Source organism: Leptonychotes weddellii, chromosome 5 (assembly GCF_054177405.1).
Source record: "Leptonychotes weddellii isolate Sample4059 chromosome 5, ASM5417740v2, whole genome shotgun sequence".
Classification (NCBI taxonomy): Eukaryota; Metazoa; Chordata; class Mammalia; order Carnivora; family Phocidae; genus Leptonychotes; species Leptonychotes weddellii.
In genome coordinates, this window is record NC_138373.1 from 88526962 (window position 1) to 88550225 (window position 23264).

The 23264-nt window shown below is 44.2% G+C and overlaps 1 protein-coding gene across 4 annotated transcripts; it reads left to right on the forward strand.

Moving 5' to 3' along the window:
- Positions 1-612: 612 nt before the first annotated feature.
- KLHL42 (kelch like family member 42) lies at positions 613-21357 on the forward strand. 4 transcript variants are annotated; one of them, XR_014145619.1, is made up of 4 exons: positions 613-1652; positions 11425-11618; positions 16043-20088; positions 20906-21357. XR_014145619.1 is itself a non-coding variant. In XM_081821377.1 (3 exons), the coding sequence occupies exons 1-3, from the start codon at positions 781-783 to the stop codon at positions 16492-16494; spliced, it is 1518 nt and encodes a 505-aa protein (XP_081677503.1). In that variant the 5' UTR covers positions 613-780; the 3' UTR covers positions 16495-21357. The 4 variants fall into 4 exon arrangements, 1 of the variants encoding a protein (XP_081677503.1); XR_014145618.1 differs by having other exon boundaries at positions 16043-19287; positions 19971-21357; XR_014145620.1 differs by having other exon boundaries at positions 16043-16852; positions 19971-21357.
- The last annotated feature ends 1907 nt before the right edge of the window (positions 21358-23264 follow it).

A 23264-nucleotide genomic window follows, 5' to 3' on the forward strand; every position in this document is an offset into this window, starting at 1 on the left:
CCCCCCTGGGACACTATGCCGGACGGGGCTAGATGGGCGATCCCAGATGTGATGTCATTTTGACTCCCAGGACCCCAGACTCCCTTCATCCCGGTCCCCCCCACGCCTGTTTCTTCTTCTCTCTCTCTCCCCGCTTGTAAAGCAGCGTGGAAGAAAGAGCGGACTGGCTTCACCTCGTCTCCGGTCCCCTCCTCCACCCTCGGCGCATCACCGCGGACCCCGCAGGCCGCAGAGCCGCTGCGCCCGGCGTGCGGGGGAGGCTTGCGGGGACGCGGCCGCAGCCCGGGCGCCGGGGCCCGCAGCCCTCCTGCCCTCCCGAAAGCCGGATCCGGCTCGCAGGTCTGGCGGGCAGCAGGGGTCCTCCGGGCGGAAGTGAGAGGCGAGGCGTGGGAGGAGGCTGCAGGCTGGGGGCTGGGATCCCCTCGGCGGCTGACGCGGCCCCGAGAACCCGAGCGAGGACGGCGGCCGCCTCCCGACGCCCGGCGCGCGCCAGCCGGGCCTTTTTTGGCGCTGAGGGAGAGCAGACGGGCAGGGCCGCCGCTTTGGGGGAGCGAGGCTGAGCCGCCGCCCCCGGGACCCGGAGGAGGGGCTGCCCCGGGGGCGCCGCCGCGACCCAGATAGGCTGGGCGAACGCGGGAGCGGGCGGCGGCCCGTCGCCTCCCTACTCCTCGGCGGCGCCATCCCTCGGCGCGCCCAACCCGGAACCCGGCGAGCGCGTGGGGGCGGGGAGGCGAGCGCGCAGAGCTGGCGGGCACCCCCGCGGCCCCCGGCCCCCCAGCCATGTCGGCCGAGGAGATGGTGCAGATCCGCCTGGAGGACCGCTGCTACCCGGTGAGCAAGAGGAAGCTTATCGAGCAGAGCGACTACTTCCGCGCCCTCTACCGCTCCGGCATGCGCGAGGCCCTGAGCCAGGAGGCCGGCGGCCCCGAGGTGCAGCAGCTGCGCGGCCTCAGCGCCCCGGGCCTGCGCCTGGTGCTGGACTTCATCAACGCCGGCGGGGCCCGCGAAGGCTGGCTCCTGGGCCCGCGGGCGGAGAAGGGCGGTGGGGTGGAGGAGGAAGAGGAGATGGACGAGGTGAGCCTGCTGGCGGAGCTGGTGGAAGCGGCCTCCTTCCTTCAGGTCACGTCTCTGCTGCAGCTGCTGCTGTCCCAGGTGCGGCTCACCAACTGCCTGGAGCTGTACCGCCTGGCGCAGGTGTACGGACTGCCCGACCTGCAGGAGGCCTGCCTGCGCTTCATGGTGGTCCACTTCCACGAGGTGCTGTGCAAGCCCCAGTTCCACCTCCTGGGGGCTCCTCCTCAAGCCCCCGGCGATGTCAGCCTGAAGCAGAGGCTGAGAGAGGCCCGGATGGCCGGGACTCCCGTCCTCGTAGCCCTGGGGGATTTCTTGGGGGGACCCCTGGCCCCTCACCCCTACCAAGGGGAGCCCCCGTCCATGCTCAGGTATGAGGAGATGACTGAACGTTGGTTCCCGCTGGCCAACAACCTTCCTCCCGACCTGGTGAACGTCAGGGGTTACGGGTCCGCCATCCTGGACAACTACCTCTTCATAGTGGGCGGGTATAGGATCACTAGCCAGGAGATCTCGGCTGCGCACTCCTACAACCCCAGCACCAACGAGTGGCTCCAGGTGGCCTCCATGAACCAGAAGAGGTAAGCACCCAGCCGTGCTGCTTCTTTCCCGTTCCCATTCGTTCACTTGCTCATTAGTTAATTCATTCCCCTGGTGCTTACTGGGCAGTCACAGGAGGTTGTGCTGAGGTGGGAATGACATCTTCAGGAGTGTCGCTGGCCTTGACTCTGGCAAAGTTCCCAAGGAACGGAGAACTTGTGAGGAAGAAGTGGTCCCTGTGAGGTCAACTAGCTGAGTAGTCTCCTTGCAGGTATTGTGCTTTGAGGCAAACTGCCTTTTTTTTTTTTTTGCCTCTCTCCCAGTTGGGGGGGGGGGGAGATGTCTGTGGTTTCCTAAAAGGATACGTTAAAAAAAAACTTTTTGAAGTTTGCTTTCATTTTTACCTTTTTTATTTTTTAGGCTCTAATCCTCATTACAGTGACACACTGGGCAGTGGCCTGTAATGCTGTCTTGGGAAGATTTTGTTGTTGTGATTGACTTTGAAGCTTTCCACACTGGGGCCCCAATCTGTGCTCAGGAGATAACCATTAGAATTGTACATCGGACTGCCTTTCTTATTTTGTATACTCTCTTTTGCATCTCCCTTCCTTCCCAGACAGTTTCATCACTGATCCAAAATTTGAGCCTGGCAGTGGTCACCTACAGAATTAGAACATTTCAGTCCACCCAACCTTCTCCCTTCCCATCCTCAAATCCCTCCCAACATGCCCTTGGGTGACTTGAAGACAGGAAAAGGAGGAGGGGAGGGGAGGGGAAGGAGAGTAGGGAATGGAGCTAGGAAAGGAAAAGGAAGGGGAAAAAAAGAGCAGAGCAGATACAGGGAGAGATGGTAGGAAAGAAAGATGGTAGGACTCAAGATGGCCCGGAGCCATTCACACACAAGTTGGGAGAAGAATCAGTGTGACCCACAAAAGGACAGGACTACTTTTTCTTCTGGTCCACTTGTATCCATCTCAACCCCCACATGGGCCCTACTCTGAAGTGTGGAGCAAGTAGTTGGGGGACTCACCACCAGGCAAAGAAAGTCGTAACAGGAATTGGAAGACCATTACACATACATACTTGACTTACGGTTACCCAAGGCCAGGAGGGACCAGTGGCCTTATTTCTACTATAACATAAAATTCCTTCAGGAAAGTGTTCTTTTTTTTTCTGATGATGAAAATAATACATAATTATTCTAGAAAAGTGGAAAAATGGAAAAGAATCAAGAAACAGAAAGACTATCACTCCTACTCCCTCCCTCACAGAGGCAATACCATGTACAGGTTGGCATGTTTTCTTCCAAGCCCTTTTTAGTGTATTATTTATACCACTGAGATGATACTGTGTTTAAGATTTGGTATCAGAAGTGTTATTTTTAAAGCAAATTCTAACAGCTTTAATTGAAGTATCAAAGACCATTCAGTGGTTATGGATGGCGCTCAGATTCGGGGTGGAAGGCCTAGCAGGTTGTCTGTCACCTCTACACACATGTCTCCAGCTGTATCAGCTGGTGCTCAATAGGCTCTCCCCCCATCCAGCTTGAACTCTAACACCTCACAGAATTCTTTTTTTTTTTTTTTAGAGAAAGGGGGAGGGGCAGAGGGAGAGAGAGAGAGAGAATCTTAAGCAGGCTCCATGTCCAGCACAGAGCCTGTTGCAGGGCTCCATCTCATGACGCTGACACATCATGACCTGAGCCAAAATCAAGAGTCAGATGCTTAACCAACTGAGCCACCCAGGTGTCCCCTTTGCTTTCTTTACAAATCCTTGGTAGTCTTTTTTTCTTTTTTCTTTTTCTATATAGGAATATCCTTTCTGTCCTTGGGGGGAAAAAAAGGTATTCAAGTAATGCATGAATACATACTTAGAAAAATTACGAATGACGTGAAAAACCATGGAGTATATGATATGTGTATCTATTGATATATATTTATATATTATACATTTGTAAATATATGTTGTAAATGTGCACTTATATAAACATAAGTATGTTGATAATTGTTAGCAGGGAAAAATGTACATATGCATGTACATGTAAGGGTGTGTATGCATCTTATATATATTTTTACCTTAGAGTTAATTAGGCTGTGCTGATTATTATGACCATTAATATTTCCACTTGGAGAGTTTTTTCTACATCAACAAATGTAGAGCCGTCTCACTCATTAAGAGCTGTATAGTATTCCAGCCTATGGCTGTACCATAATGTAATCAGCCCCTCCCTTATTCATAAGCATTTAAGTTGCTTCTATTTGCCATTATTAACAATGCTATATTGGGACGCCTGGGTGGCTCAGTCGGTTAAGCATCTTAAGCATCTGCCGTCGGCTCAGGTCATGATCCCTGGGTCCTGGGATCGAGTCCTATGTCAGGCTCCCTGCTCTGCAGGGAGTCTGCTTCTCCCTTTCCCTCTGCCCCTCCCCCCACTTGTACTCTCTCACTCGCTCACTCTCTCTCTCTCTCTCTCAAATAAATAAGATCTTAAAAAAAAATGCTATATTGAACATCTTGGCATATATGTGCCTATCTTAGCAGGCATATATCAGTAGTCCTATATGGCAAATTCCTGGAATCCCTGTATAGGTAGGCCAAAGTGTATATACGTTTTAAATTTTGGTAGCTCCTGCCAAATTGCCCATTAAAACATTGTTCAGATTTCCTCTCCTATCAACAGTGTCTGAGCTTGCCAGTTCCTATACTCTTGCCAAGACAAGATATTATCATCATTTTTTATTTTTACCAATCCAGTGGGCAAACACTGATGTGACTCCTTCTGCTTGGAAGAGAAATTTTTCCCCTCAGATGTCTATTGGCCTTTTGTATATATTTTATAAGTGGCCTTTGCCAATGAAAAAGAAAATTGGTTTATCTTTTTCATATTCTTTTTAAAAATTCTATTTACATATGTAGAATTAATCTCTTGTCTCTTAGGCAGTGTTGCACTGTTTCCCCCCGCCTTTATTTTACTGGAAGGCCTCAAAAATGAAATCCCTAAAGTGACCAGGCTGGTGAAGTCAATGAGTAGAGGGGTGGGTTGGAGTGACGATGAAGCAGAGAGCTACCACCGCACCACAAGAGGGCCCCTCCTCTCTCAGCCACAGCTCGTTGCTGCCCCCTAGAAGTGAGGAATGGCATTGCCAGACAGCCAGATGCCCTGATTTTTAAAGGCTGGCAACTTCCTGCATTGAAAAAACCAACATCAACAATAACAAAAACCTTGCAGACTGAACAAATCGTAGGACAACACCGGCATTGTGAGCCTCCAGTTTTGGACATCAGGTTTATCATGTATTCTTACATGAAGAAATTTAAATGTTTTTGGAGTCAAATTTGTCATGTATATCCTGTTCACTTTTAATCTTGCACAGGAAAGGCTTCTACAAGTTAAGAATATACAAATATTCATCTGTCTTATAATCTATATTACTTTTATGGTTTTGCCTTTTTACATTTATATCTGAATGTGTTTGGGATTTATTTTTATGTAAGGTATAATGTAAGGTTATAACATGTTTTCTAAATGTCCCGGTGGCCTCAATCCTCACTGTGATTTGTACAACCAGTTATCAGACGCTAATTTTCCTGTTTCCATATTGACAGATTTGCCATTCCTTTACCAATAGCACACTTTTAAATTATTGTAGCTTGGTAAACTATTTTGTTGTCTCGTGGAACGGAGACCCATTTTTTTTTCTGTTTTATTTTGATTCTCTTAGCTGTTCTTTGTACATTTTCCCCTTCAGATAAACTTTAGAATCAGCTTGGGGCACCTGGGTGGCTTAGTCGTTAAGCGTCTGCCTTGGGCTCAGGTCATGATCCCAGGGTCCTGGGATCGAGCCCCGCATTGGGCTCTCTGCTCCGCAGGAAGCCTGCTTCTCTCTCTCTCACTCCCCCTGCTTGTGTTCCCTCTCTCTCTCTCTCTCTCTGTCAAATAAATAAATAAAATCTTAAAAACAACAACAACAAAACAACTTTAGAATCAGCTTGTCAAGTCCTGTTGGAATTTTAATTGGGATTACATTGTATTTATCAATTAAGCTGGAGGAGGAGTTATAGTTTCATAATACTTTGCAGCTAGAAAAATGGTTTGTTTTTCCATGTATTTAGGTCTTTTGGTCCTTCAGGAAAAGTTTATTTTATTATCTTTGTTATAGTCTGTATATTTTTTATTGCAGTTATTCTCAGGTATTTTCTAGTTACTTTATTTTTCTTTTTTTTTAATAACTTTTATTTATGTATTTATTTTTAAGTAGGTTCTAGGCCCAGGGTGGGGCTTGAACTCACAACCCTGAGATTAAGAGTTGCATGCTTCACTGACTGAGCCAGCCAGGCACCCCCGAGTTACTTTTTTTTTTTTTTTCTACACAGATATTTTTTCCCACCAAATTTTAAAATTGGATGCCATACTGGAATTTGTAACCTTCTTTATCTCTCTCGTACTTTGACTCAGATTTGACGTCAACTCAACTGGGAGTCCCTTCCTGAACTCTCAATTGGACTAGATATTCAAATTCTGTGCTTCTCTAGCACACTCTCCACCTTGAATTGAAATTTTCTGCTTATGTTTGTTTCTCTCCCTTCCAATCAGGTCCAACTCATTGCTTCTGTATACTCCTACTGCTAACATGGTGTCCAATAAATAATAGATGCTTGAAATGCATCATTGTTTTGAATTATGGAATATATCATACATTATTGTAATAAAAGTGAATATATGATTTTATTTTTAAAAGTGTAACATTGTGAATATTTTTACCTTGTAACAGTCATTATAGTTATTTAGAATAGCTGAAAAATAATAATAGGTAACATTTAATTGAACATTTACTCTGTACTAGGTACTGTTCTTACTGCTTTGCATGTATTATCTCACTTATTCTTCACAAAGACTTCACTATCAGGCAGGTTCCCATTTTATAGAATCAGAAACTGAGGCATAGAAAGTTAACTAAATTGCTAAGGTGTGTAATAAGTAGAGTAACCAAAATGTAAATATCCATCGAATAGATATAACCATTTAGAGTATTTACAGTTTGGCTTATAAACTGGCAATGACCATCTTCATGCACATTTTTAAAATTTTCTTAAAAATTAGTTTCTTTAGGGGAGTGGAGTGCAAATACTTTGTGGTGCTGTGCTACTTTTTAAAATTTCATTACGTTGTGTTTCAACTTCACCACAGCCTTTATGTCTAGCATCTTTCTAGTCACTATTGGGCGAACAACAAAGACGACATGGTTCCGGTCCTCAAGGAGTTTATAATTGAGTTTAGATGATGAAACAAGTAAAAATGAAACCTAGAATGGGATTGTTCCCGGATAATGTGTCTAACACAGTTTCTGGAAACACCAGAGGAAACTTAGAACCTTGAGGAAAAGCAGATTTTGGCCTCTGGCTACACAGCATTTCACATCTACCTTGATTCACTGCCTTTGTGATGTACCTGGACTGTTTTACTTTGACAAAGCGGTCAAATGCAGAGCAGCCCATATTCCCCAGTGACTGAATAGGGTGGTGATCTCAGAATCTTAAATAGTAAGGGACAGGCAGGAACGCTAGGATTGAGAAATGCTGTAAAGCCCTTTGCACCCTGGAGAAAATGGTGCTGTATGACCAGTAATGCTCTCCCCCACCCTCCAACAAAGAAGAAGGGAAGAAAGAGATATTAGTGTCGTGCCCGCACACTTGAAAATGGCAGTATGCGTACATAGCAGTCTTTGAGAGGATGCTTTGAAGTCCAGGGATGCAAGACTGCCCAGTGGTCTGCATGTGGATTTGATCTCAGGAGTTGTCAGGACATAACTCTTTACATGTAGAAGCCTGTGTGCCCACAAAATTGCTTGCCTTCCCTCCTCACTTTAATTGGTGATAACTTGCAGGAACTGGCCACTCTTGCAGAAATCCGTTCATTAATTTTTCCATTTCTGACATCTCTAGTCTCTCTGATTGCCCTTCACTTTTGCTCTGCAATTGTTCTGTGTGTGAATACAGCAAAGCCGGGAGAGAGTTAAACAAGTCTCCTGGCAGAGATGGAATTACAGTCGTCAGCCTTAGCTGTCCCCTTTTTCTCTGAGCCAAAGTTTAGTATTTTAGGGCATTTCTAGAGTCGTGGAACCCTCGAGAGATTTTGTCCTTTCTGGTTAGGTTGCAGTGGAGCTGGAGAATAGTGTGAAGGAAAGAAAACTATGTGTCTATTCACTCCCCACCCCACCCTCTGATTTTGGCCAATAGTTGCTTTGTGTGCTCTAGTCTCTCAGACACCTGGTAGGTAGCAACCTACTGGTCCCCAGGGGAGGTTAATCCATAGGGAAGTGGCAGAAGGTAGACAGCAGAAGGGGAAGGAGGGGACACAAGGACCCGAGTGCTCCACAGACCTTACAAGCCTTTTCTGAGTGGTTGAGAAAAGATGTGAGAAAAGATCTTGCCATTTCTCTCTGATGTTTACTCTAATGGCAACAAACTTTTCTATGTAGCAAGCTGTAACAATGGTTTCTATTTCTTGGGCTCTTACTCTGGGCTACAGGTTGTAGATGCTGTTCTAGATGTCACTTCCTATTTCATGCACACAGCATCTCTTTGGGATAAGTATTATTATTGGCTTCATCTCCCCAAAGGGGAAACTGAGGCTCAGTTTCATAAGCTTGCACAGTTATAGGGCCGGCACTTGAAGGCACTCAGACCTCTGTGTCACCTGCCGCCCTACAATTGTATACGGCTACCCTTAATCTGTGTACCAGTGTTCAGCATGTTTCATGTCACTTAGTTTTTAAGGATTTACTGAGCTCTTTATTTCCTCGGAGTGAAGTAGTAATTAAATCAGCATCTTTTTTTTTTTTTTCACTTTTATTTCTATTTACTGTAAGTCAGTCAAGGTTATAGCTACAACACATCATTATTTGGTTTAAAAATGCTTCTTTTTACCCTCCTGAGGGTAGTATGTCAGGGATCAATATCAAGAAAACACTAGAGATAGGGCGCCTGGGTGGCTCAGTTGGTTAAGCGACTGCCTTCGGCTCAGGTCATGATCCTGGAGTCCCAGGATCGAGTCCCGCATCGGGCTCCCTGCTCGGCGGGGAGTCTGCTTCTCCCTCTGACCCTCCTCCCTCTCATGCTCTCTGTATCTCATTCTCTCTGTCTCAAATAAATAAATAAAATCTTTTAAAAAAAAAAAACACACTAGAGATGATAATTTTTTAAAAAAAACAATAGCTTGGATTGATACTTTCACCATTCAGGAGGTGAAGAGTGAAAGAGTTATTTTCAGAAAGTAGGAAATGAGGTGCTACATGGTGAGAATTTATGGATGAGAGAACACTTTGTATGTAATTCAGAATACATTCTAGCCAGTGACTGTTGCAGTTAACAAATGAAAAACAGACCCTCTCAGAGTTAAGAAACTGAGGCTTATGACGTGTAGAAAAGCATTTCCTCTCGTGACCCCTTTCTGCAAGTGTTCCCCTTTTCAACTCTTACTGTGTGTGATAGGTGCTTTTCCCCACTTCACAGATAGGGAAACTTAGTCTCAGATGAACTGAGATTCAGTGACTTGTCCAAGGTCACATAACAGTTGGGTAGTGGAGCTGAGATTTCCCTGTATAAGCCTGGGCTCATAATCCTTAGCAGTATGCCTCTTCACTAAGTGGTCTGTTTTGGGGTGGCAATTTCATCTTCAACTCAATATTGAAAAGCTGCTTCTCTTCAAGTGAATTTGAGCATGCTGGGGTCTGGAGAGATGGAATTGTTTACTTTTAACTGCCTATTCATCCAGCCCTTACATGTTTACTTAGGACAAATGATTATGCTGGATGAATATTAAAAACTGTTTTGATCTTACAAAATTTACTATCTGTGTACCTTTGGGGAGCAAAAACAAATAGCGGGCTGGTAAAATTTAGTGCTTATTTGTAAGCTTTATTTCCTTTGGTTCCCCAAATTTGCACACACAGAGAGGGCACCATGGTCAGATTTTAAGGACCATTGGCAGCAGGAAAAGTAAGCAACATGAAGCAGAGACCCCCCAGTAACTGCCACCCCAGCGAAGTCTGTTGGCATGAAATATGAATGTCTGGCTAGGTTTAATGGACAATATGAGGTTCTTGTTGAAGAGTGCTCTGTTCACTCTCTGATTTGAAAAACAAAACAAAACTGAGACTCATTTAAATGTACACATTACAGGCACCTTTGAAAACATCTTACTGTTTTAGTAGGTGGCTATTCCCAGCATGTCCTACGTCATTGTGCATCAGTGGGATTGGACACCCATTAGGAGATCACACATGGACGACTCATTCCCTGTTTCTTCCTTATCTACCCTCTTAAGTGCATATATGGCCTCTACCCCCATTCTTTCTTAGGATATTGTTACTTTTGAAGACATTGTTGTATTGGCAGTAGATGTGGTCTCTAAAATTTACCTGGTCTACTTTCTTTATTTCAAACACTAGAAAACTGAGAAATTACCTTGATAGTATCTTATCTCAGTGTAGTACTTACTGATAAACTGTTGGCTGTAATTGTCTTGACCATCCTGTGATGGGTATTATCCCCATACCAGCAATGGCAAAGTGGGGTGTTTGGGCTAGGGTCAGAGAGCTGCTTCAGGTCTTTCTGTTGCATCGTGCTCTGCTCACAGTCCTGTAAACTTGGGACTGCTGCACCGATCAGGGAGACTGGCCCAAATGTGTATCCTGTCTAGTCTTCAAGGAGTCCATTAATCTCTGTGCACTACATTGAAACAAATTAATTTTTTTCTTTTCAATTCAAAAGTTATGAGACTTTAATCTAGCATCTGAAGCTGATGAGCAGTGTTTAATTGTATTACTGAATATGGGGCTTAAAACCAGTGTATTCTCTTTTTAAAATTATTTTCTTTATTTTTTTGAGAGAGACAGAGATAGCGAAAGAGAGCATGAGCAGGAAGGAGGGGGAAAAGCAGACTCCCTGCTAAGCAGGGAGTCTAACATGGGGCTCCATCCCAGGACCCTGGGATCATGACCTGAGCTGAAGGCAGACGCTCAACAGACTGAGCCACCCAGGCGCCCCTAAAATTATTTTCTATTATGATAAATGAGCATTTGTTGATTTAAGTATTTGTTGAGTTAACATGTGTAGACCCCCTAAGAGTGCTGGATCAAAATATGTTTAGTTCAGTGCTTATGTAGCCCTATGTTGTGTGTTGTGAAACAATATAAAGATGCCCTCCTATGGAGTGGGGGCGGGTGGGGGGCGAGTGATCTGCCTGGTATGCTTGTGGTGAAGGGGTCTTTGAACTACCCCTTAGCAACCACCCTTAGCATATGCCTGTCTGTGTAGGAGGTGCTATAGTGTGTATCTAACACAGAGCCTACCCACTAGGTAGGAAGAATGGGGAACATTCTGAGTAGAGACACAAGGGAGGGAGGTGGTTATGCATTCTTCCCTTAGCACTTGCTCCCACTGCTGAAAGAAATATTAAGCCTACTATATACAGAATATCTGTGGTTCTTGGCATAAGGCTAAGCAAGACTACTCTTGGTTATATTGAATTGCTTATCTCCAATTGCTAAAATTTGGAAAATGCATCATTCTTGTGAATTCTAGGGTAGGAGTGAAATTTGAGGTATCATTTGGTCATTCCTCTGTCCCCAGGCAGAATGGCACCCAACTTGGAGAGCTAATTTTCTTTAGATATCCAGCACATTCCTCAATCTGCTTTAGCAGTTCATGCCATTGCCTTCTTGTCAAGTCAAAAATGTCAAGTCAATGTCAAGTCAAGAAAATGTCAAGTTAAAAAAACTGACTCTCTGGGCCTTTGTATCTCTCTTTCAGGTCTAACTTCAAACTTGTGGCTGTTAATTCAAAACTCTATGCCATTGGTGGGCAGGCCGTTTCTAATGTTGAGTGTTACAATCCTGAGCAGGATGCCTGGAATTTTGTGGCACCCTTACCAAATCCTTTGGCTGAGTTCTCTGCGTGTGAGTGTAAGGGAAAAATTTACGTCATTGGAGGATATACCACCAGAGGTAAGTGAAGGGGCCAAGTAAGTGATCCTCTTCTATGTGAGCTTCTGCAGCCTGGGGAAGGGCAGGAGGATGCCAAGGAAACACTCTGGTGTACATATTGTAACTTCATACGTTATATACTGGATATTTACATATCTGGAAGGAAGAGAGTTGTGTATTACAGGGGTGGTTTGGACAGGAGGGACCTTTGATGCCTTTGTGTGAGCATGAAAATTGAACGGGGTAGAGGATGCTATGAAGAGAATATGTATTTTCTTTCTGCTCTGGAAACTCAGCCTTGTGACCAGCTGTCTTGTGACTTGACTGGGTAACTGCCATCCTTCTCCCAAACACATTTAACACTATGGAATTTAGGGCTAGAACATCCTTGTGGATCTTTGTTTTCACTTTCTTCCTTCTTGAGCACAAACATATCAGACAGTTTCCAGAAACTCAGCTCAAGGCTGTTGTTCACATATCCTAAGAGGATTATAAGAGACATGAATGTAAGAGAATTCTTTCCTGACCAGAGGTGGGAGGCGGTTGTCTTATTTATTAAACTGTACTTTTTTTGGTGGGTATTTGGTATTAATAATTTGGAAATAAGTTTCTCCAGTAGGTTTTATACTGCCGTTCTTGGTAGGAAGCATCTCACGTGATAGTGATAATAAACAGCTTGGTTGTGTTGAGAAAGGCAGGGGTGGGCCACCAGGAAGAGGTGTGTCTTTCCTTTTATCTCTCTCCCCCGCTTGTGTCCAAGTTACCTCTTAGCCAAAGAAATTTATTCTTTTAATTTTTTAAAAAGATTTTATTTATTTATTTGACAGAGAGAGACACAGCGAGAGAGGGAGCACAAGCAGGGGGAGTGGGAGAGGGAGAAGCAGGCTTCCTGCGGAGCAGGGAGCCTGATGCGGGGCTCGATCCCAGGACTCTGGGATCATGACCTGAGCCGAAGGCAGACGCTTAACTGACTGAGCCACCCAGGCGCCCCTTGGCCAAAGAAATTTATTTCTTCATTTGGTTTATCTGACTGTAAAATGCCCCGAACTTATAGAAAAGGTATAACAGGACTCTTAGGACTTTTAATCACATTGAGGTAGTAGAGTTACCATTATATCTGACATAGTGAAATAACCTCTCTCTCCTTTATGGTACAACATGGGAGGACAGAGCTCCAGCCCCGCTGACAATAAGTATGGAGAAAGGATGCTGATAGGTAACTTTGTAAAGGACAGAAATCCACATGCTAGTAGAGTGTAGGTGCCAAAAAATCTTTTCACCAAATGTGTCTTGTTTGGGGGATTTATGTTAGAGGAAGTTAAATGTCAAGTGTTTTATGAGCATCCAATTTACTGTGTGTGCAAAAGATCCTGAGTAACACTTCTTAGAGTATCTCTAAGCAGTTGCTGTGGTGGGGAGGATGGTGAGTGGTGGTGTAGTTTCCTAGGGCTGACTTAACAAACAACCACAGCTTGGTGGCCCAAGACAATAGAAGTGTGTTCTCTCAGATTTCTAGAAGCCAGAAGTCTGAAATCAAGGTGTGGGAGGTCACATCCCATCTGAAGGTGCTGGGGGACAATCCTTCCCTGCCTCTTCCAGCTTTGGTGGTTCGAGGTGCTCCTTGGCTGGTGGCCGCATCACTCCAGGCTCTGCCTCCGTCTTCACGCATCTTCTCCTCTGTCCTTTCCGCTTCTGTGTCTTACAAAGACACATTCCTCATTGGATTTTAGAGCCTACCTGGGTAATCTAGGATGATCTCATGTTGAGATCCTTAACTTCATGTCATCTTCAAAGCCCCTTTTTCCAAGTAAGGTCACAGTCAAAGGTTTTGGGGTTAGGGGATAGACATATCTTTTGGGGGGCCACTGTTGAACTCAGTACAAGTGCTGTGTTTATGCATTTAAGGAGAGGCAGTGACCAGGAGGAGTGCATGGGAAGCAGTGAGCTTTTTTTTTTTTTAATGCCCTCAAGTTTTCATCCCTGTGGAGCTATTCCCCGTGCCCCTCTCTAGTGACTTTCCACTGAAGATAAGATAATTGCCAGCTTTTTTTGGTGACAAATAATTGAAAAAAGAGAGAGAGAGAGATCTAGCAGCCATTTCTTTTACCTTCAACTTTGGTGTTCGGGTACAGTGGTCAACTTCATGTGCTTAACGACACCATAGCCCCCAGAGAATTGCTGTGTGTGTATGTACCTCTGTGTGTCTGTGTGCCTCTGCTCCTAGGAAAGTAAATACAGTTATTTGCTTTTGAACATTTCTAAGAATTCTGATTCCTCCCTCGATTTTGTAACACAGAATGCACCCTGTGGGCTGACATAATGCACACATATCCCTTGGCTTCTCTTGTGACCAGGAGCTGGGAAGCACTGACAGGCAGCACTGTAACCCAAGGAGTACTCTGCTGGTAGATTTCCTAGTTTTTCCATGACCCTGGCTGAGCAAATGTTCTTTAGATTTGACCTGGAAAACCCTTGCTTGTGTGTTTTCTAGTTTCTCAAGCCACTATTAATGTACCTTCTTCACTTGGGCCACCCATGGTGATTCCTGCCCCGGATTCCCCAAGCCAAATACCTGTGATGGGATGGTTGGGTGATGTGGATGGATGGATGTTTGTGTAAGGGTTGAAAATGGGCTTTCTGAGATGAGAGGGCGGGACAGTTCCTTGTACTCTGAAACACCCCTCCTCTTCTGCGTGGGATCTTTCCAGCACTTCCTAATAGTTACCTGGATTTAAAATAAGGAATCATAATTGTCATAAAACAAAATGCAGGGCTCAAAGTTGGGTTCTTGGCCTGCTAACTTCTTAAGTTAGGTAGACTTTTAAAATTTAGGAAGTAATAGTTCACGATTTTTATGGTAGCTGTTTGATTATATTAATTCCATAGTAGGCACTGAGGAAATTAAAAGAAATTCAATAGAAAGCAGTAGTAACCACTCAAGGGAAGAAGGGTGATTTGTTAAAGTTCAGAATCACCTCTCAACGTAAAAGCAAAAAGGTTATTCCACCAACTCAAACCACCTCATCATGGTCTGAGCCCTTGTTGGGTGAGGAGAGAAAACATTTACAGAAGACCTGGGGAGACCTTCAGACCTGGAACTGAGAAATACAGGGAAGCCTCACTAGAATAAGTCCTTTATTCGTGTGGTGGGAAGCCGGGTTACTAAGGAGCACTTTTTGATCGATTGGAACCAAACTCCCTTGGACTGTCTCTGGAATGAGTTCTATTACAATAGCTACAATAAAAAGAAATACAGGGAGGTATTAGTGGGGGTGGAAAAGAGAGGGACAGTTTCCTAAAGCTGTAGCAATTCTGAAATTTCTACAGGCATGGGGACATGTGCACACACAGGGTTCAGTCTCCTTTCCGTTCTTTCTGTGCCCTCTTATGAGGCACTTGACTTGGTACCAGCAGTGGTGGTGGAGCTCCTTCAGCCTTGCTAACTTCGGGTGTGTCCTTTTGTGTCAGGAGGAAGCGTTGTACCCTTTAGTTCCACGTCTGTTCCCAAGCTGGCTTGTCTCTTACGCTGATGGATTTTGTTGTTTGTTTAAACAACAGCAACAAACAGAAAGTTCATTCTTTCTGATAACTCAGAGCATTTTTTTCTTCTGCTGAGGCTAAAATATGCCACTTATTCTTTCCTAGAGGAGAAGAGGATAAAAAAGAACAATTAAAAAAGGAAAAATGAAACTAGATATTTTAAATTTTACGAGCGTTTTTTTCAAAACGAGAGTAGGCAGTATTTTTCCTTAAAGCAGCTATGAATTCAAGATAATGTTAGAGGAGCCTTTGATCGACTTTCTGATTTTATCCACACAAGAACTAGCCATCTCTTGGGAAGCAGGCACGGGGAGAGGGGAGTGAGGGAGGGGCCTTTGTGAGTATGTCTCTGCTGTTAGAGTTGGGACATGGAATTGCCAAGTGATTCCACGGCTTGAAGGCCACAGGTGAGACTTTCTGGGGTTTCTCCTGACTTGGAATTGTGTGTTATTTCCTTTACACTAGCCCCTGAAGATCTCGCGTGGCTCACTTGTCTTATTTAGTAGAGTCGGTTGTCAAGAGTAGATCCCCTTGGGGCTCTGCCTGTCATCTGTATTAAGAAGTCAGTAAATCTGAGCTATTGAGGAGAGTTCCAAGGCTCTGATTCTTTTTACCTTGGACTGGTGGTTCTAAAATGCTCCAATCACAGCGGGCCGTGGCCTGGCCCTCTTGATTCCGAGAGCCTCCCAGGGAGGGGACACGCCTGATGCGGATAAGGGGGATGATTCTAAACAGATCTCCCCCCAGCCATTTGGAAAACCGTTGTCCCAACCTCTGCTTCTCTGGAATAGTTTTGCCTCTGTGTGACCAGATGATTCAGGTGGGGGCAGATGTTTATCACAGCGTAGACGGGCAGTGGTGTTCCTTGTGGCTGTGACCTCATTTGGCTTCTTTCTTCCTTTCAGACCGCAACATGAACATTCTGCAGTACTGCCCCTCGGCCGACATCTGGACCCTCTTGGAAACCTGTGATGTCCACATTCGCAAGCAGCAGATGGTATCTGTTGAGGAGACCATCTACATCGTGGGCGGCTGTCTGCACGAGCTGGGACCCAACCGGAGGAGCAGCCAGAGTGAGGACATGCTCACCGTGCAGTCCTACAACACGGTCACGCGACAGTGGCTCTACCTCAAAGAGAACACGTCCAAATCGGGTCTTAACTTGACTTGCGCGCTTCACAACGACGGCATCTACATCATGAGCAGAGACGTGACCCTGTCCACCAGCCTGGAACATCGAGTTTTCCTCAAGTACAACATCTTCTCAGACAGTTGGGAAGCATTCAGGCGTTTCCCAGCCTTTGGACACAACTTGCTGGTCTCCTCTCTTTATCTGCCCAATAAAGCAGAAACATGACTGAACTGACTTAGGATTTAAAAGAAACCTGGTTCAAGGCAGAAAAAGAAAAAAAAAAAATGTAGCGTCCCATTTCCAGGGAGGCCGATTTCTAAGAGGAAAACGTGGGTGGAAGTAGGTCACATGTACAATAGCTGTAAATAAGCTTACTTGAACTAATTACTTGAAAACTTGTGGAGAAAAGAGACCAACTTTATTATTTTTTTAATTATTGATTTTTAAATGATGGGAGCAAATCCATGATAATATTTTCTTCCAAATATGGTACCCTTGGGCCAGTGACTGAAACTGATCATCAAAAAGAAGATTCATTGTGTCTGCTTTAGTAAAGGGCCAAAGTCAATAGTTGACGTGAATGGTAAAGATCATTTTAAAATCCGTTTTATTTAGGTCACTTGAAATATCATTAATACCTTAAGGGAGAGATTTTTATTGTTGTTGTTATTCATTTACTTGACAAACACCTATATTAACACTGTCATTCACCCCTTTTCTCCCCTATTCATACCCACATATACTTCCAGTGGTTTAAAAATAGGGTTCTATGTTTAATTATTTTATTTGCACACTACTTTCCAGGAAACTTACAATGATGGAGCCCTACAGTGAGTCCTTGCAAGCATCCAGTCCTCCCAGAACCTTTCTTAAAAACGTTCTCAGCTATTTTTCCAAACTTTTTTGCAATTATGTGTACTGAATAGACAGATGTAACCTCTTATTTCATTTAGGTGGTAGATTGCAAATTTATGTGGTCAGATAAGTTGCATTGCTAGGCATTCCATATTGTTTAAAAGAGAGGATATATTGTTTAGAAGGATGGATATATATATATATTTTTGAAATCAAGTCTTAGGTTTAAATGGGAAGGGAAGGAAAGACCAAATAAGAACAAAAATTGCCTTTAAGGTTACTTTTAATGATTGTATTTGACTTAGTTCTGTTTATAAGGTAAAAATAGATAACTTTATCACCTTTAGATCAGGGCATCTTTCTAATTTAATCTTAGCCTTTTAATTCATGCTTTGCTTTTATGAGGGAAGGTGAGGATAGCTGTGGAACTTTGGTGCTGGAGAGGGAAGGAGCTCTTGTAGAAGAGGAATGGCCTCTGGGGGTATCTTTGAAATTTGGTAAGGTGCTCAACTTGTCTCGGTCATTGAATCAGATGGAACCCAGCTCCAGCAGTTGTCAGTAAGTCAGTTGACATGAATAAAAAGCTTCTGCCAATCCTAGCTCCATCCCTTTAAAAATGTGTACTTACAGAAATGTTATTCTTTCTGAACTTCTCTGATCTTTTGTAATGGAATCAGTGAAGCTGGAAGCTAGAGTCCATCCTTCTGCTCTAACTTTCCAGTGACAGTGCGCCTCACTTTAAGACGTCCGCAGAACAACAACAAAAAACGATTGTGGCAAATCTGTGTGTCCCGCAGACATTATCCAGTACCTCCTGTAGGCATTTGCCGCGCAGACGTGGTGCAGAAGGTTGATCACTTCAGCGGAGTTCCCCACGTTCTCACAAGGTCTCTACAGGGTTTCTTGACGACCATGGCCTGCGAGTAGAGTGGAATTCAGGGTCTGGTTGTAAAAATTCTATTTGCACAACTTTTCAGGAATACTTCTATTAAGTAAATTGAGGCAAGCCTTTATTGTGGACCTGGAGACAGCTCTTGAATCTTGTCACCAAATAATCATATCACTACTCTACTTATACTACTTAAGGGTTTCTAAGCCATACCCATTCATTCTCAAATACTTAGCCTTTTTTTTTTTTAAACTCTGAACTGAAATCTTCTTGGGGATGGTACTTTAATAATAGATTTATATTAATTTATATTCATTATGGAATTGAATTTCCAGTGACCTATAATTTCACTGCATATATTTAAAAATCTAATTTATTTTAGATAGTGTTAACTTTTGTTGCTACAGATCTTAACTTTTTTTAAAGCTTAACCTTGTATATTCAGAAGATTCTAGCCAGTTGAATTAGTTCTGGACAATTAGACCTTAGCTTGTAAATAACCACATCATATAAAATGTAATATTGTTGCTGCCAACCAGTTCTCTTCCTGCTTACATTCTTTGGGTCTGTTTTCCTCATGCCAACAATTAGATTCTTGGACCAAGTGAAGGCATACTCTGATCCACAAAGCTCTTTTTATAAACCGGGTTTGATGTGTGTGTATATGTGCTTATTATCTGTGCGTGCGTGTGTGTGTGCGTGTGAGTGTGCGTGCACGCGCGTCCTGGCATATTATATCTCTAAGATACACAGACTTCTAACAAAGTTTTTGTTACTCTGGACTGCCAGCAGTACTTGGGCAAGGTGGAATGTGCAATAGGAACAGATCTGTGGGTTTGGGTCATCATGCTTCCTGCTGTGCACATCAGCTATGTTGGCATTTTAAGGATAATTTTAATTTAGCTCTGTTCTCATGTTGGTGCCAATGTTGTAGTGAAGACTCTACCTATGATGAGGGAATGTTGTTTTGAAAATCCCCTGTCATCCCCCAGGACTTTGCTTTTTTTTTTTTTTCCCCCAATTAAGTGTGTATTTTAATTCCAGTATAGTTAACATACAGTGTTGTATTAGTTTCAGGTGTATAATATAGTACTCTTTGATAATATCCCTCTGTTTTCTTCCTCTCTCTAAATGCTTCATCCTTCTTTTCTGACATGCTTCTGAGGAGTGCCAACCTCCCACTATGGCGAGGGGAGTTAACGGGAAGACCCCTGCTAGTGGGAGCCACCTTGCCAGAAGCAACCTATTTTACGAAGAATGGTCTGAGTGGCAGAGTGAGTCCTGAGTGTGGAATGGTAGAGGGAGGTTGGTTCTCCCTGTCATTCTTTCAGGCTTTCTTCTTAACACCCTTGGTTTCAGAGGCCTCTCCCCTTAGCATCCTTGAAAGTTTTTCTGATGAAAGTGTAGGAGTTGATTATTTCAACAGTGTGAGTTAAGTCATAACAATGAAGTACTGAGAAGGTTATGGATTCTATTAAGAAACAAATCGATTAAGCATGAATACCAAAGAGAATTGAGCTTGGCCATGTTTTTTTGAACCAAAATCCCAAGTAATTGCAAATGCCTTAGATGTCAGTTAAAGTTGTACTGAGATGCCCAAAGCTCTTTCTCTCCAGAGGGAATTAGGAGGAAATGCTTGTTTCCTTTCCGTAAAGGATTACTTAATGAGCGTTGTAGATGCCATGTTTTCAGATTTCCAGGTGAAGTCATGGCCGTATCTGTTTGGCCACACAGGTCAATCGAGTGGAAAGGCCTTGGCCTTCTTGATCAAGCAGCGTCTAATGAGCAGCGGCTTCGCGCGGAGCACTCGTGAGGCAGCGTAGTGACAGGAAGGGAGCATGGGTGCGTTGTCGGGAGGCCTCTTTCCTAGACCAGGGCTGGGGGCTATGTGACGTGTGTGCCTCCATCCTCTGATGGTGGCATCATGAATGAGTAGTACTCCTTTCCTCTGTGCTAGGAACTGGTCTCACAGTCCATGTCATCAATGCTGCCAGCCATCCATTGCCCATCCATGAGAGTGAGATGAATGGAGTCTATTTCTCATCCTGCCTTAGACAGAGGAGTGAATGAATTAGGTGAGTAGATACCACCCAGAATGGCTTTGAAAGCACTGAGCTGATTCAGCTCCGTTCCCTGGTTCCCAGAAATACTTACTGAAAGTCTGTTGTGTGCAGGACAGTATTAAGAACCAGGGATATAGACGTAAATGAACCACGTCCCCTGATCTGGAAGAGCTTACAGCCTTGTAAAAATGTTTGCCGTAATCATTATCACCCATGTCCTCAAAGATGCCTACCTTTGTCAGGCATACTGGGGCTCTCTGGCCCGGCCGCCTCTTCAGTCCTGACTGCTTCATGATCTACTAACAATTCTAATGAACCAGCTTTTCTCTAAATTTGAACATCACAACCTATGTTTCTGTTTTAATGGTATGCTTTTTTTCTCACTACTTTTCATAGTCTTCTCTGTACTTCATCTTTCAAAAAAAAAAAGTGGTATGTGACCTGCTTTAAAGAGAATTACTAGGCACACAGCCTATTTGGCTAAGGGCTCAGCAGCTTGACCCCGTGAGAAGGGGGAGCAAAGTCAGGGAAGTGAGTGTTGGGAGAGAGGCGAGCTGTTCACGTGTGTGTTTGTACGTATGCCTTTAAAACACTTCCATAAAGAGCATTACTAAGTGGTCATTAAGACACTAGTCCTGACTGAAAGTCAGTTGTTGCCTGTGTGATCACTATCCAAGGGTGGTTTTCTGTCCTTATGTTTCATTCATGTAAGAATATTTGCTGTTTTTCATTTTCTTGTGTTGATTTAGGAACACGATATAAAATACACACCAGTTGATATAATGCTAACTTCTGCACTTGATATAACCATTTTTATCCATTCCTCTAGGACACGTTAAATGTAAAAGATGGTCAATTTTGAGGAGCAAAAGGCCGCTGAGATGACTTTGGTAGTGTTGGCTGGTACTTTCTCAAATGGATGTCATAGTTTATTACTAGTAAAGAAAAGGAAAATGTAATTTGCATTATTGTATCATTTTTCTAAGAAAAATCTTAATAGGGGGTTCTTTAGATGTCTCTACAATGTTTTCATATCTAGTGGTCATTTTAGGAAAATTGATAGTCTGTAGAATGAACAGTTATGTTTTGTTATGACTGACACTTTGTTAAAAAGGTTGTATTGTGTCTTCAAGTGTGGCTTAAAATGTAAACATTATGGTATGATTCATTCAAATACAATGATGCCTATGATGCACTCACTCAAATAGCATTTGTTCTGTATTTATAACTAGAACCATAGAAGAACATCTCTTCAAATAAAATAGTTCAAAATCTTAACAAGCCAAATTGTTGTCCGTTAGGTACCGTGTACCAGCTGTGTGGTCAGGGCTGTGCAGAGCAGAGAGGACACGGGTCCGTCAGGTGGGGGGCTCCTGACTCACTGGGAAGGCTGGACTAGCATACGGGAACCAACTAGAGAGGCGGTAGTCCTGTTGGACGATGGGCCAAATGGGGTAACAGAGGTTGCGAGAGACTTCAGTGTTTGGAGAAGAGGGATCTGGGAGGAGGATCTCTGAATCCTTAGAATTCTGCAGTTTCAATCCAGCCATTCAGCAATTACAGCCCACCATGATCTGTTCCACCCTGTTTTCTAATGTTTCCCACTGTTTCCTTTAAGCACCCATCACTCCAGGAAAACTGGAACACACAACTCCTTGCCTTTTTTTTTTTTTTTTAAGATTTATTTATTTGTTTGAGAGAACGGGGGAGGGGGAAGAGAGGGACAGAGGAGAGAGAATCCCAAGCGGATTCCCCACTGAGTGCAGAGCCCGATGTGGGGCTCGGTCTCATGACCCTGAGATCACAACCTGAGCCAAACGGAAGAGTAGGAGGCTTCACCAACTATGCCACCCAGGTGCCCCACAACTTCTTTTGAGGCACGGGGAGTAGCTGGGAGGGCAGCATCACAAAATGGGGTTCAGTTACTAGATGACATCCCACAGATGTCCATTCCCTTCCATCCTTTGATTGCCCCACGTGCAGGAACCCACCTGCCCACACATGCCCTCCTTATATGTACAATTTTAAGAATGATCCAACTTAAAACAGCACTGCTACCTTGTAAGAAACCTGACATACCCACCTTTACACCAAGGGAAGCAGTCAAAAATCAGATCCAGCCACTGCATCCAAAGGTGACATCACAGCTCACCGCATCCCAAGTCCAGGGTTGTCAGGGGATATCCATCCCGAATCCCCACGGGTGACCGCTCAGTTCTGACAATCTATCATGAATAATTCAGATTATTTCCTGCACACCCAAGACACACCAAAACAACCACACCCAGCATGAATTGAGCTCCTACTCTGTAAGGAACTCTAAGCATTTTTAAAATTGAACTGATTTCATCATCACAACAATCCCATGTGGTAAATACAAATATTATCCCACGTTACAATCGGGGAACCTGAGGCACTGCAGGTCACACATTCCTATTTGGGAAAAGGGAGAAGGAAAAAACGGCAGTCACTGGTCCAAACTGTATACTTCTTCCTGCAGGCAAGGGCTAGCGAGAGTTCCCTGCTCCAAAGGTGGAGTCGGTGCCTGGTCAGCTAATCTGGGAACCCTTGCTTCTGCCTTGCAGCAGGATGTTCTGGAGGCCTGCCTGGGTGCTGTGCCCATGTGGAAGCCCTCTTCCTATTGGAACAGTTATTGCAGGGGGTGATGTGTGGAGAGAACCTGAGAATTTCTGTAGAGGCTGGGGGATCCTCTGTTCGCAGGCCATTGACATTTCCTTGGCGATAAAACCCCTTTAAGAGCCCGGTTAGAGCTTGGCAGATCTGATCTCTGGCAACTCCGTGGGCTAAAGGCCCAGATCTAGTAGGGCCTGGTTTTTTAAACTTGAAGCCCATCTTTGTGGTATCTGTCTTCCTGCCCATACTCTTTACCCTTAGCTTCATGGCTCCAATCTCTTCCTCAGCTTTGGGAAAACCTACAACAATAGGGATCTGCCCTTGCCAGGGTACATCCCAAGGAATGCTGCTTTCATAGAAATGCTTGCCTCTTTGCGGCAGGAGGTGTTTGGGAGGGGTTCTGGGCATGATTGCCCACTCTGTTTCTTTGCCTGTTCCGAAGGCCCAGTCCTGCTATATTTTCCTGTTTGTTCATGCACCTTTGATGGAAACAGAGGCTCTAGCTCTTGCAGTTCTGCAAGGCACACATTATCTGACCCTTTGCCATTGCCTGG

Coding starts and splice junctions, on each gene's coding strand:
- KLHL42 (XM_081821377.1), top strand. CDS start 781: ATGTCGGCCGAGGAGATGGTGCAGATCCGCCTGGAGGACCGCTGCTAC. Junction 1,653..11,424: donor GCCTCCATGAACCAGAAGAG/GTAAGCACCCAG, acceptor TCTCTCTTTCAG/GTCTAACTTCAAACTTGTGG. Junction 11,619..16,042: donor TGGAGGATATACCACCAGAG/GTAAGTGAAGGG, acceptor TCTTCCTTTCAG/ACCGCAACATGAACATTCTG.